At 40.1% G+C, this 15830-nt stretch overlaps 1 protein-coding gene across 2 annotated transcripts in view; it reads right to left on the reverse strand.

Annotated features, from left to right (window-relative positions):
• Nucleotides 1–15830, reverse strand: part of Rnf115 (ring finger protein 115) — a 62638-nt gene that overhangs the window by 17531 nt on the left and 29277 nt on the right. Inside the window, exon 3 of one of the 2 annotated variants that reach the window (XM_021656144.2) lies at nt 14606–14663. The exons of the other annotated variant lie outside the window; for it this stretch is intronic. Coding sequence (XP_021511819.1) covers nt 14606–14663 — 58 coding nt within the window. The remainder of the gene's footprint in view (nt 1–14605; nt 14664–15830) is intronic. 2 annotated transcript variants of the gene reach the window in all.

Below are 15830 nucleotides of genomic sequence, written 5' to 3' on the forward strand. Positions count from 1 at the left end.
AGGAGCTTAGACACCTTACCAGTAGTACACACTCAAGAAAATGCTTTCCCTTCTCCACTTCCATGAGTTTCTTCCATACTCTAGTCCTCACACTTGCTCAGTGAGTATTGCAGCCCCGAGCCATCTCCTAGACAAGCTAACTATACTGTTAGACTACTGTCAACTGTTATCACACCTAATAAAGAGGAAACTTCAAAGCACCTTCACCATGAACTTGAGAAACTTTGACACTTGCTTGGAAATGCAAATTGGTACAAACCAGTAGTAATAGTGTATTTCTAGCCTACTTTCATCCCCAGATGACAGTGTGCCCTAACTGAAGAACAAAGAATAAAAGAGTACATCTCAGGACTTTACTCCAAATCAACAAGAAGGATAAGAATAGCTTCAGGTCATCTGTCTCAGAACAGACTTACACAAGCATAAGGGAAACGAACTCATTAACAGAACTGGGTCTTCAGGACATAACTTACATAAGTAGAAACTAACTGAACAATTACAGTTTTCATAAAACATTCAAAAGTACCTCATGGTTTGACAAATTTGGTCTTGAAAAATAACTTACTGTGAATAGAAGTAAAAGGACAACGCTTCCAGTGTCGTTATAAACACGACAAAGCTGGGGCAGCTAAGCACACTTCCCCACGGGGGGGGGGGAGGGCACTGGCAACTAGAGGCTAGCCAGCACTTGTTTAACAAGCTGGACATCCCAGCAAGCAAGTCTCCAGCAGGAGGGAGGAGGGAGGAGCCAGAAGGATAACTAAGCACCTAGCCTAGCCAAGAAAACACTGGCTCAATGGAAGAGGCAGAGAGTAATAAAGGATGACACCTAACGTCCTCTTTTGGCCTCCAGACATGCACACAGCAGCACACTCATATGCATCCACACAGAAACACACAAAAATAAATCAATAAGTCTCTTAAAATACAAATAAAAAATAAACAACAGGATAGGTGGTGTCTTCTACCTGGCAGAACTTGCTCTGGGCCAACTACAATCACAACCTCCATAGATTTAAAATGAAAATGTTAAGGTCTGGGCTGGAGAGCTGGCTCAGAGGTTAAGAACACTCGCTGTTCTTTCAAGGGTCCTGAGTTCAATTCCCAGCAACCACATGGTGGCTCACAACCATCTATAGTAAGATCTGGTGAGCAGGCAGGATGTTGTATAAATAATAAATAAATCTTAAAAAAATAAAATGTTAAGGTCTATTCCTCAGAGCTAAATAGTTAATTATATCACTGTTATATCACTGTTAGCTAAAAACTAAGAGAATGACAAATACATTATAAAAAACATGTGCAAATATATTAATAGCAGCACCATTCCTAAGAGCTCCAGCGTAAACGCCCATCAACTAACAGAGAGACACACAGTACTGGATAGTCACGTGGAGATAGAGCTCAGCCAGCAGACTGCCTGCCTACATACTGAATTTGAGGGACTGATACCCAGCACCAAAAGGAAACAGTGAATGTCTCACAGTGAAGGAAGAAGTAACACGTGCTACAACATAGCAACACTTGAAAACCTTATGCTAAGTAGAAAAGTCACATACTATATGACTCCATTTATAGAAAGTAGACTGGTGGTTGACGGGTGTGAGGAAACTGTGGAGAAATAAGTATAAATGGTTAAAAGACTAATGGACTAATGGAAAAGTTCTGGGGACTAGAGAAGGAGGTCCATCAGTAAAACATTTTGCAAACATGAGGACCTAAATTCAATCTCCAGGAACCCACATTTAAAAAAAAAAAAAAAAATCCAACTGTGGAATTATGCTAGCATTGGGGAAGTAGAAACAGGCAGATCCCTGGGTCTTGTTAGCCAGCCAACCTAGTGTATGTGGTTAAACAGGCCAGAAGGAGACCCTGTCTCACACACACACACACACACACACACATTGATGGGTGGAGGGAAGGAGGAAGGGAGGAAGAAGGAGGAAGAGAGGGAGGGAGGAAGAGAGAGAGAGAGAATGTACATTTGAGTGTGATGTATGTGAATGCTCTGAAATTATTGGTAATGATTATACAATAGTATGAACATGTTAAAACTGGTGAATTATATACTTTAAAAGAGTGAATTATATTGTATGTGAATTCCTCTCAGTTTGAAAACACCACTAAAGAAACACATAGGTCCAGATACAATACTAGTAATGTCAGAACCTACTCTTACCAACAGATCATCTAAACAGATTCAACACAGAAGCTTCAGGATTAAATTGTACCATAAATCAAATGCACTCATCAAATCTCTGCAGAATATTCTATCCAACACCTGAAAAACACGGTTCTTCTCAGTAGCCAAGGAAGTTTCTACAAAGTAGACCACATTTTAGACTATTAAAAAAATCCTTAATGAATACAAAAGAAACTACAGGTTTTTTATATTTTATCAAATCACAATGGAATAAAAGTAGAAATTAAAAGCAAGAAATTACACACTATATAGAAAAGACAGAGATTAACAAGCAATCTTCACTGATCATGCAAAAAGGCCACGCATGGTGGTTCACACTTACAATGCCAGGCTGGGGGTGGTGGTGTTTGTACTCACTATTAAGTGGGAATGTAAATTACTATATTCACTATGGAGGTCAGTAAACAGATTCTTCAGAGTTCAAACTAGGCGTGCCACACGATCCAGCTGAACCCCTGCTCGGCACACAGCTGAGGAAATCTAAATCAGTACACGAAACAAGACAGCTGGCTGGGCACGGTGGCGCATGCCTTCAATCCGAGCAGATGCAGGTGGACCTCTGTGAGTTCAGCCCAGCCTGGTCTACAGGGAGAGTTCCAAAACAGCCAGGGCTCTATAATAGCAGACCTTGTCTCAAGAAATAAAAACAACAACAATAAAAGATATGCCAATATATTCGTGTTTATTGTGAGTCATCAGTGTAGAATGGCCAGGTGTCAGGTGAGCAAATGAATGGCTATAACAACGTGGTGTATGTGCACAAGCGGTTTTATTAAGCCATCAAGAAGAATGCAATGCCACTCACAGGAAAATGGGTGGGAGAGGACGCTGCCATAGTAAGTCAGTCTCAAAAAGACAAATTCCACAAGCTTTTGTTTGTGAGCAAAAGTAGACTGAAGGATTAAAGGAGTGGGTAAGGGGAGAAATACTTCTCCACATGGTGGAAAGAGAGAAGAGTATCACAAGTTGTTCTCTGGCCTGCACACATGCACAATAGCATGTGCAAGCTTTCACACATGCAGTATACACAAATAAATTAATTAATGTAACGAGTTTTAAGGATAGTAAAGTAGATGAATTAAGCAGACTGTTAGGGGAGAGAAGAGAGACCAGTAAAAGACTTTGCTACATAGAACAAATTCGTCTCAAACTCACAGATGGTCACCTGCCTCTGCTTCTCAAGTGCTTGGACTAAAGGCATATGCCACAATACCAGGGTTTACAAATTCTACCTTAAAAGTACTTCTTGATTTATAAATGGGATTTTTCTCCATTTATTTCAATGTTCTTTAATTTCTACATGCAATATTTTACAGTTTTTCCATTTGGAGTTCTTATTATTTTATACTTTGGTACTATTATAAATGATTTCCCCCCCTCTGAAACAGGGTTTCTCTGTGTAGCCCTAGCTGTCCTGGAACTCACTCTACAGACCAGGCTGACCTGAAGCTCATAGAGATTCACCTGCTTCTGACTCTCGCGTGCTTAGATTAAAGGGAAGTGCCACTACATATAGCTATAAATAATAGATTTCAAAACTTCAATTCTCAGTTGTTCATTGCTAGTATATAGAATAAAATGTATTAAAATGTTTATTATTAATAAATAATATTAATGTTACTAATAATAAGTATGTATGTGTGTATCCCCCAGTGTGTATTTTTGGGAGTTGATTCGCACTCCCACTGTGAGAACTAGGGACTCAGATTATCAGTTTCACATGATAAGCACTTTACCTGCTGAGTCATCTCGCAAAACTAATTTTTCTATCCATCATACAATCTTGTTAAGCTCACTCACTAGTTCTGTTTTCTCATAAAGTTCATCTCATTTTGTATACAAAAGCACATTTCAAAGCTTAATCCTAGCACATGGAGGGGGAGGCACAAGAATCAGGAGTTCAAAGGCGGCCAGCCCTCAGCTACACAGGGACAGTGTGGGCTGCCTGAGACCCTGTCTCAAAACCAAAATAAAGCCAGAATATTTTACTTGCCAAAAGAACAGTTTACTTCTTTTCTTTCCAGGGTAGACTTGGCTATGTCTCTGTCTGTACAGCTAGCTTGATTCTCTACTGCACTAGCTAGAATGAGTACTGAGTTGAAAAGGGGTTGGGAGTACCTCAGTCTTTGTTCTGTCTTAGGTGAGAAGCCCTTAGTCTTTCACCAGTAACTGTATTAGCTTTAGAATTGCAGCACTTCGTCTGGTAAGGCAGTTCTCACGGACAGCTAGCTTACTGAGCAGTGTGTGTCTGTGTGTGCACATACGCTTGTATGCATATGTATGGACATATATAAGGACAGAACCTGAAACAAACTTCTTTATGATACAGGTAATAAAGAATTATATATAATCTTTATTATATATATAGTATATATATTCTGTCATGAATTAAAGTATCTCCACCTCATTCATACAGACATACATATATATGTGTGTGTGATTATATATATGTATATGTATGTACATATGTATATACATACATATGTATATATATATATATGTGTGTGTGTGTGTATATACATATACATGAGAGTTTGAGTTTGTTTGAGACGTTTCTCAATGGACCCCAGGGCTTACCAACTGGAGAGAGGAGAAGCCTCCTGTCTCTGCCTTCCCAACATTTGGGTTACAGACATATGCCACCATGTATGTCTGGCTTTTTTGTTTTCCCTAATGATTCAAATATGGTTCTTCATACTTGCACAGTCAGCACTTTGCAAATTGAACAGTCTCCTCAGCTACAGAGTTTGAAAATCAAGAATGGATGTTTTATTTTGTAGAATGCTTTATTGCAAGTTTTGAAATAAGATAATCCTTTTAGAGTATTAATATGGTGAATTATATTGATGACTTATTTTTGATTAGTGAACTAACCTTGCATCCTTGGGGGAAATTCTAATTGATCTTGATTTACTACCCATTGTATATATTGCTTAGTTTTGTATATTTCTTGTTAAATTTTATCTATTTTTTACATCTATATTTAAAAAGAGATACTGGTCTGTTCTTTCCTATCAATGTCTTTATCAAATTTCAAGAACCGACTTCTTATTTTTTGAAAAGTACTTAAATACAGTTATTTGTAAAGTCCCTTAATATAGTAAAACTAAGTTTTTATCAACAAGTGTATTTCATACACACACACACACACACACACACACACACACACACGACAGTGCATCCTTTCCATTTCAAGTTTCTGTTTTAGTTACTTTTCTACTGTCATGACAAAATAGCATGACAAAAGCAACTTATAAAAGAAAGCACTTGATCTGGAGGTTCATGATTCCAGAGGGTTAAAGTCCCTGACGATCATGGCAGGGAACATAGCAACTGGCAGAAATGGTGCTGGAGCAATACCTAAAAGCTTACATCTGACCCACAAGCACAACGCAGAGAGAGAAAAAGCCTAATTGGGAATGGCATGGGTTTTTTAAAATCTCAAAGCCCACCCCCCTCCTAATCCTTTCCAAACAATTCTTCCAACTGTGGAACAAGCATTCAAATATATGAGCCTATCGGTGCCATTCTCATTCAAGCCACCACATTTCACTCCCTGGCTCCCATAGACTTATCATAACATAAAAATATCATAATATAATATCATAATATAAAATGCATTCAATCCATCTTAAAAACTCTTCATAGTCTTCCAATCTCAAGACTGTTTAAAAGTCTAAGGTTCCTTCTGAGACTCAAGGCAATCTCTTAATTGTAACTCCCTGTAAAAGCAAAAGTTAAACCACACAATTCCAACATACAATACAATGAACATTACCATTCCAATAGGGAGGAAAGCAGGCATAGTGAGGAAATAGTGGACCAAAGCAAAAGCAAAATCCAGAAGGGATTAACTCCATGTCTGATGTCAAAGGGCTTAGATGGTTCCATCCTCCCAGCTTTGCTGCCTGCAACATGCTTCTGTCTTGGGCTGGTTCCACTCACTCCCTGTCTGCTGCTCTTCTCGGCAGGTACATCCCTGACATCTCTAACATCCTACAGTCTCCAACACAATTCAGGCTTCACTTTCAGAGCTTCATGCAATGGCCTCTCTGGGCCTCCATACAGGGACCCATGCCACATGCCTGAACTCAGCAGCCTTCCTTAACTATGGAGGACAATTCCACAGTCCCTGTAATTCCTGTATCTTTTTTGACTCTAACGCCAGAACCACTATGCTGCCAAATTCTGCTGTCTGCCTGGGATAAAGCCTGGTCCTTCCTTGAATTACATTCATATAAGCTTTCCTTTGTTGTTGCTCTTTAGGAACAGCTAATTCCTTGGGCCTTTCTTTCACAGATTGCAGGCTTAGCTAGGGGGGAGTTTTACTCTGTGGGCACCATGCCCTTTATTTCCATTCCTCCTTATCTCTTTCAACACAACCAAGGCCCCAATATTAAATTTTCTGTTTTTTTCTTTCTCCTCAAATTGTACATTTTGTATTTCTTTCTGCCCTGCTTGTTCATTTTCATTGTAGAATGATCACTAATGGCCACACATGTCAATATTAGGCCATCTTGAAATCTGCCAATGAAATTAGTACAAAACTCTTCCATTTAGTCTCAGATAATGGCAAAATGCAGCCATGTTTTTGCCAAAATATCCCAAGAATGGCCTCTGGCCCATGGACTCTAGCTAATATTGTTCCTTTTTAAACCTCGTGAGCAGGGCCTCCATAGTGCACACTGCTCTCAGCAATAGTGTCCTCCAAACTCCTACTAGGATGGCCCCACTGGCAGGCTTATAGCCTGCCACTTTCCTAGTCCAAAGTCGCAGTCTTCCACATTTCTCAAAAAAACAAAAACCAAAAACAAACAACAAAGAAAAAACAGCATGGTCAGACCTGTTACAGTGAGACTACATTTCCTAGTACCAAGTTATACCTTAGTACCATGACCAAGGCAACTTATAAAAGAAAGCATTTAATTTGGAGGCTCATGGTTCCGAAGGATTAGAGTCTTTGATCATCATGGCGGAAAACATGGCAACACGCAGGTAGTCATGGCACTAAAGCAGCAGATGATAGCTTACATCTGATTCACAAGCATAAGACACAGAAGAGAAAGCTAACTAGGAATGGTGTTAACTTTTTAAATCTCAAAGCCCAACCCCCAATGACACACCTACTCCAAAAAGGCCATACCTCCTAATCCTTCCCCAACAGTTCCACCAATGCAGACCAAGCTTTCAAATATATGAGTCTATGAGGGTCATTCTCATTCAAATAATCACAGTATCCCAGCTCATGAAATAAATTATGAATTCCTATGTCTTTATAATGGCTATAGAAGCATTAGACAATGTTGGAAGGTAAGTTAGAGAGCATTAGGTAACTGCTCTGTGATGGGTAATGCTGACTGTTAACTTGACAGAATCCAGAATTATCTAGGAGATGAGCCTCTGGGCATCCCTATGAGGCGTTATATGGACTAGGTTAATAGAAGTAGGTGGCACATTTCACGGGACCTGGACTGAATGAGAAAGAGACACTAAGCCGAGCAGTGCCATACGTCCATGTGTGTACATTATGCGGCCAGTTGCCTCCAGACTTTCCCACATGGACTGTGAGATCAAAAGAACCCTTTCTCCTTTCAGTTGCTTTGTCAGGGTATTTTATCACAGCAACTATTTTTATCTTGCTTTGAACTACATGTAGCCCCAAAGAGGCGATTTAGAACTAACTTTTCAGCCAGGTTTTAGATCCTTGAAACCAAAAGCACAACTTTGTCTGAGTCTTATCAGCAAATGTAAAGAAGCAAGGAGAGCCCATCTGTCACAGAGATAAAGCTTCTATTTAGCAGAGGATGGGAGGAAGGTTGAATTAAATCAGTGAAAAGCTAAATGGATAATTTAAGAGATTCATACTTTAAAAGGTCTATCTCTAGAAAATAACATTCAAAATATTTCAGAAGTCAGGCATGGTGGGGCACACCTTTAATCCAAGCACTTTGGAGGCAGAAGTAGAAAGATCTCTGATTTTCAGGCCAACCTGGTCTACATAGATAGGTTCATGCCAACCAGAACTACAAAGTGAGACCCTGTCTCAAACACACACACACACACACACACACACACACACACACACACACACACACACAGACACACACACACACACACACACACACACACACACGGGAGGAGGAGATTTAGGGAAAAAAAATGGTTTTTATACTAAGCATTAAAATCACTTGCAGAAAAAGTACACTGTGATAGCGAAAGAAAGTAAAAATAGAGCCCTGGAGCTCCAGGAACACAAATGGAGCCAGGCATGGTGGCTCATACCTGTCCCCTCCCTCAGCACTACAGACTAGGCAGGACAATCACTGTGAGGTTGCAGCCAATCTGCATTACATAATAAGCTCTAGGGACTCCCAAGTCTCAAAAACAAAAATCAAAACAAACAAACAGAGAAGGTAAGTGGACACAGGGTATGCTGTACATAGCATTTCAGCGTGGAAATGATCAAGATCAAGACCAGCACAGCAAGTTCCAAACCAGCCTGTGCTACAAGAGACTCTTGATCAGCCCCCCTTACAAGATAAAAGAAACATAAAAATGTAAATGTTTGTAATACCAAGGTAATAAAAGGGACCCTCCAAAAATATCTGAAGATTGGCTACCTCATGGCAGACTTCTTAATTTTTTTAATTTTCATTTTTTGTTTTTTCAAGATAGGGTTGCTCTGTATAGTCCTGGCTGTCCTCAAACTTAAGACAAATGCCTTCCTCTACCTCCCAAGTGCTAGATTAAAGGCGTGTGTCACCACCACTCAGCTAATTTTATTTTTTTATAAAGATTTATTTTTAGCCTATCAGGTCTCATCAGGACTGTCTGGCTCCTCTTTCTAGATAGTATGGGAGGACCTCTCCTATCAGGGGCCTAGGGGGATAGAAAGAGGGAGGGTGGGACCAGGAAGAGATGGGGGGGGGGGGCTACAGCCAGGATACAAAGCAAATAAATTGTAAGAAATAAAAATAATAAAGATCTCTTTTTAATTATGTATGTAGATGTGACTAAGGATGGGTACATAAGTGTATTTGCACATGGAGAGCAGAGGAGTCAGGTGTGAGCCACCTGGTGTGGGTGCTGGATACCAAACTTAGGTCCTCTACAAAGAGCAGCAAATGCCTAGTCATTTAAAGTGGACTCAGACCAAAACAAGTGGATATCAATTTTATTTAGCTCAACCTAATGTATCTTCCAATTATTCTTGCGGCAAGAGGTTAAGATGCCTACTTGTCACAAGTCCCAGTACATCCAGAGTATGAACTGGTCCTGTGGAAGGTGACAAAGTAAAAGCAGGGCCGTCTCACAGATGTTCATCTCCCCAATCTACCACATACTACTCCCAGGGCCTGGCTGACTGCAGGTATAAACTACCAAACACAAAGGTTAACCCAGAAGACTCTGACCTCTCACTTCCACTTTCAGCCTCTTCATTCTCATTACTACAAGAATGCTGTAACTGGTTGGTGTGTAGCAAGGGCCTAATGGCTACCAAATATAGTTCTCTAGTGGACAGAGCTATTGTATTAGGAAGCTGCATAAGTAAAGGAAAAAATTCTAAACAGGTTCTGAGCATGCGTGCCTACTCTATAGCCTAATTCTCAGATGGATTATCATGTATAAACTAAGGATATCTGTGTGATCACAGTTCAACTGTGTTGTTCAATTCAGTTTAAAAAATAATTATTTTTAAAAAAATATTTGAGAATCCCTTTTAAGCATGTGGGTGTTTTGCCTGCATTCATGGCTGTGTGCTACATGTTTGTATTGCCAAGGATGAAGAGGATGTCAAATCCCCTTGGAACTGGAGTTATGCACCCTGTAGGCGCTGGGAATTAAACTCTGGTCTCCTGGGAATCAATTAGTGCTTTTATCCATTTAGCTGTCTCTCGAGCCCTCAAAAATTATTTCCATCTGTCTGGTTGCTGGGTTTGATTTCTTAGTGTATTCTAGACTCAGGGCAAGAAAAGCTTAATTCCAGGACCAACCATCATAGACATAGGACCAACCAACTAGACATAGCTAACACAGGGCAATCGTTTAATAAACATAGTGTGAGCACAAAAAGATGAAGTCATAAAATATATATTAATTCATAAGCATGACTAGGAACACAAAGAGCAAAAATCTAAGTGAATTTTAAAAAGCAAAATTACAAAAGTGTAAACTCAATGATTGCTTCATAACTACAGAGTTATGAAGCATACATCAGAGAAATGGGAAGTATTATGCCAAAAAATTTTAAGCAAGAATAACATGAGAATATGGGAGATTTTTAATTTTTAGAACGTTTTCTTAGGCTGGGAATGATAGCACGTGGATTTAATCCCAGCACTTAGGAGGCAGAGGCAGAAGTAGCCAGATCTGTGAGTTCTAATCTGATCTATTTACATAGTTCCAGGCCAGCAAGAGCTACATAGTAAGACCTGTTTTTAAAAAAGGAGAAGAAAGAAGAAAGAAGAAAGAAGAAGAAAGAAGAAAGAAGAAGGAAGAAGAAGAAGGAAGAAGAAGCAGAAGAAGCAGAAGAAGAAGAAGAAGAAGAAGAAGAAGAAGAAGAAGAAGAAGAAGAAGAAGAAGAAGAAGAAGAAGAAGAAGAAGAAAACTATTTCAGTATTTCTATCTCAGTATATCAAGAAAAAATCTGAAAACAATGCAAATGGAGGAGATATTCTTTCTGGGGTTTTCTGGGATCTGTCAGAGACTCGCCTGCCTCTGCCTCCCTAGTGCTGGGATTAAAGGTGTGGGGCACCACCAGCCAGCACGCAAAGACATTCTTAGTACTCTAACACCTTTGTTTATACACTATAATTTTATAACACTATCATGCATCTTATGTAACAGAACAAATTTTATTTAAATAAAGTGCTCAGGGCGCCCTGTCTTCTTGTGCACACCTGGAAGCTTTTATCTTTCAGCCAATCTGAGGCAGCAGCCATAATCAATTCACTCTGTCTTTGTCTCTCTCTTCTCTCTTCTCTCTCTTCCTCCTTTCTTCTTCCTCTTTCTCCCCCTTTCCCTCCCCTCCCCTCCCCTTTGTGGGGGTCAGTGTGCAGAACAAACCCAGGGCCTTACTCTAAGCCCTACACTTCTAGCCTCAAAGGCATTCTTGTACCCAAGTGAGCTGTCTGGAAGCTGACTCTTCAGATCGGATGTCTCACATGGTAGTCAGGCTTTCAAGTAATCAATGAATCCTCGGGTAACTGTGAGCTCACTTCTTCAAGCTATCATCAGCAACATCAGAATAGCAATGTCCTCTCTCTCTCTCTTCAAACTCCTACCACCATCTTAGATTTACCCCCCACTATGCATGTTGCTTAAGCACTGTTGCTGAGTAACAGCCTTCTTTCAATCCAACTGCCCTCCCCACTCCAGCCTCACTTGAAGGATAAATAAATAAGTATTAAATATTTTGGAAATTTTCTTAGATTAAGCTTTTCCTAATAAATCCATGGGGGAGGGGGATGTCTAGACATGGCTCAGCAGTTAAGAGCTCTGGCTGCTTTTCCACAGGACCTGGATTCAAGTCCCAGCACCCATATGGCAGCTCACAACTCTCAGTAACTCCAGTTCCAGGGGCTCTGACACCCTCACACAAACATGCACGTAAGCAAAACACCAATGCACATGAAATAAAAATTTAAAAATGTAAAAAAAAAAAACATACCCATTTATAAATTCACCTAATTATCTAAACAACTTGCTAAGAAAAACAGTGAGATCAAGCATAAGGCTTTGGTGAAAAAACCAATTAGAACATGGAAAGTATTTAACTTTATTTAACTTTATTTCTAAGTCGTTTTTGTCTCCAGGAACATGGGTATAAAAACATATAGTTTAAAAATACTACTTTGGGGGAGTTTTCTTTAACATCTTTTTTAATCTAAATCCCTTCTCCATGTGCACTCATGGCTGTAATCTATCACCCCTCCGTTATGACAGACGTATTGGGGTCTACATTCCGAGTATGTGTTATCTTATATACAACATTCCCTGTGCAGTACATGTCCCCGTTCCCCACCACCACCCATATTTTCCCAAGGAAACAGACAGGCACAGAAGGGCTCTAAGAAAGGTTGCTGAAATGACACACAGGGTCTGGACTCAAGCAGCTTGGCTCTAGAATCTGTACTGTGCGTCACCAGACACAGTCCTTCCACTGTGCTTCTCCACGGGCCCACAGGACGTTCGGCACACTCTCGGTGCCCATGTCTTCCCACTCACTTGAGGCGCTTGCGCTTGCTCTGCAGCTTCCCTGTAGGACGTGCAGCAAGGCAGCCAGACATTGGCTTCCTGCCTCTACTCTAACAGAAGCCCCATGTCGGAAAACAGTTACCATCTCAAGTTCTCTGGGAATTTTATAAAGACATTTTTCTAATTATAAAATGCAAAATATCATTTTAAAAGAAAAAAATTAACCACAGCACTCAGGAGACAGAGGTAGGTAGATCTCGGGCAGTTGGAGGCCAGTCTGGTCTACACAGTAAGTTCCAGGACAGCCAGAGCTTCATAGTGAAACACTGTCTTGAGAAAGGAAAATGAGAAGATCAAAAACTGAGGCATGGTGACGAGAGAATTCTACAGAGGGACAACTGGGCATAATCATACCTTTAAAGCATATCCGTCTCTGCAAAGGAACATGAACTCACAACCAAGACTTCTGCAAAACCAACAGCTGAAGGAAGGCCCACGCAACAGTGTGAGATATACCAATACTAAAGTTAGAATGCTGACCACATACATTTATTTTTCTTCTTACTTAATGCATCTCCTCCTCATGAATCATACATACAAAACTGACAGAGCCATCTATTTCCATTTCTAGAAGAGAAGAAACACTTAAGGAAAATCAAGGGAAGTTTCTTCTGCATGTGCACAATCAGAAACTGACTGTGCTCCCAGGAATAGCAACCCTGGGAAATGCTAGAATCAAGAGGGCTGCCGGCCGCACAGAGAAGACTTGAAATGCTTCTAACAGGAAAATAGAAAGGAGTGCTCAAATGAATGATGTGTCCTGAGGCACACCCACCTCAACTCGTCTTAAAAATCTTAGAACTAGATGTTAGGACGCCCCAGAAGCCATGAGCAAAGGGACCATCCTTATCACAATTCTTGACTAGTATCATCAACAGTGGAGGGTGACACAAACATGTCTTAAGATAATTTTCAAAAAAAGAAAGTTCAATGATTCGTGAGCTTACTAACTATGGTTCTGAAACAAAAAAGGAACCCTGACTATGGGGTTTACATTAACAAACTGTTTTGATCCTTTTGGCACCCACCATGCTGTGTGGCAACAGAGGGGTCTACAAGTAAAAGAGGAAAGTCAAAGTGTGTGTTTTCCAGTGAACTGGGTTTTCCCATCTGGCCAACAGCCTCTAAGACTGTAAGCAGAATATGAACACCACTGAACTGTGAACTTGCAAACAGTTGAAGAGCTGGGAATAAAGGCACATGTCTATAGTCTCAGCTTCTCCTGTGGCTAAGGCAGGAGGAGCTCAAAATAAGCCTAGGCAATATAGTGAAACCTTATGAAACCCTTTCTCCAAAGAAACAACAGGTTCAACAGTTACAGAAGCCTAAAGAAAAGAAAAAGATCAACGAAAACCCAAAGTACTCTGAATTTAAAATAAATGGTGTTAAAGGACATAGACTAATGCTCTACTGCTTTCAAATAATAATTCAGTTTTGTTTTTTCTAACTGGGCTTGTGCCATATGCCTAGTGCTTGGGATACTGAAGCAGGAGGATTATGGGTTCAAGACCAGACACTGCTACATAGTGAGTATGAGGCCTTTCTGGACCATATAGTGAAACCTGTTTCAGGAAGAGGGAGAGAGGGAAGAAGGGAGACAGTAAGAGGGAGAGAAAGACAGGGAGAGTGCATATCCAACATATGGATGCCACACCATACAAAGAAATAGAAATTAATTAATTAAAGGTCCCATCTTAGGATCTGAAAGGCCATAAATATACTTACTTCACAGCAAACTACCATGATAGCAAAAGGTAAATTCTAAAACCTAGTTTTACACAATGCTGAAAACTGCTTCATTGCAATTTGGGTAACAATTCATCAGGGCTGCCACTGCAGCAGAGGCTACAGCACCGCTGTTTTGCAAACACCACAAAACCTTTTATTCATATACACAAAGCAGCAGCAGAAAAAGAAAACACAATCAGGTTTGAAGCAGGACAGCTTACAGCCTGCAACCTTCTCCTCGGAAGAAACATGTCAAACCCCTGGCTACTGAGGACACGGATCTTCCCAGGGTGCCCTTGACCACAGTTTTCTTACACAATCATCTTCGATGTGATGCTGCACTAGGGGGTAATTATCTGTCATGACTTTAATCCCCACCCACTTTCTAAACAATCTCTAAGTCAAAGGAAAACTTACCTCGGCAAAATGTGTTGATGTGCTATTGTCTATCCGGCTTCCACCACCACCTAAAAAACTAAAGAGAAAAGCAATGGTAGTGATTCTATTCCCAGGAATGAGCGCCCTTCCCAGAAGCTAAATATAGAACGGCAAAATGAGAACAAAGCTCAATAAGGAAAAGCAACTCATCCCAACAGGACACCTGCCAAAGACATTATGCCTGTGAGAATGTCTTAACAATAAAACAGTAAGTAGCAGACAGGCCAAGGAGAGCTGGCACACCAAACAACAAAATCAAGTTTTCAAATGTTAAAGCTACATCAACACAAATTTAGGGAGAAAGGCCACTGCACAGAAAGAGGGACTCACAGCCAGTAACACAGTCCAAAGTTAGCCTAGCAAAGGAAGAAGAGCAAATCTGTATCCCCAAAGAGTCTAAGAAAGCAAAATATTTCATGATGAACCAATTCAACCAGATAGATGATCATGACAATGGAGGTTAGCATCTTCTGGAATTATTAAATGTGTAATATAAAGGGCCTGGGATAGTTTAGAAGATTAGAAAAGAGTTCAATAAGCATTTCTTCTTTGAAAGGTCATCCTATTCTTAGATTATCCTGCCCACCCAGGGCTTCTTCCTCCATTAACTGCTTCTGAACTCACCAACCAAACATGAGTCCTCCAGATCCCTCTGTACTCTGACTCTGCTTCTGAGCTCTACCTTATATAAAAAATGGCGAGGATTTGCCTCAATCATTTCAACCCTTTTTTCCTCCCATAAGCATAAACTGAAAGGTCAAAAACTGTATTTTATTATTAATACCTCACACATATTTATTATTTGTCAGATGTTATATAATAAATGCACTTCTCACCTTTGAAAACCTTGTGATGGCATATTGTATACCTATAACTCCAAAATAAATGTTGCTGAATTAATAGCATGTGTCTAACTGATAAAATACCTTTTTTCAAGGATCCAGAAGAATAGGAAGAAATTGAACCCCACTGCCCATATGAAATTTGCAGAGAAGAAACCGCCTAACCCTTTTGAAAAAGGAGGATGGACTGAATCCTAAAAACCTGTTAAACATCTCTTTGAGTAACAAACACAAGCAAACATGCTAATCATAAAACCTTTGAACTTCTACAAACTTTCATTTTCAGGATTACGATACTAGTCCAGGAATTACGCTGAGCTCTCTGAGGAAACAAGCACACCCTAGCTAGTCTAAAACCAAAA

Source organism: Meriones unguiculatus, chromosome 10 (genome assembly GCF_030254825.1).
Source record: "Meriones unguiculatus strain TT.TT164.6M chromosome 10, Bangor_MerUng_6.1, whole genome shotgun sequence".
NCBI lineage: Eukaryota > Metazoa > Chordata > Mammalia > Rodentia > Muridae > Meriones > Meriones unguiculatus.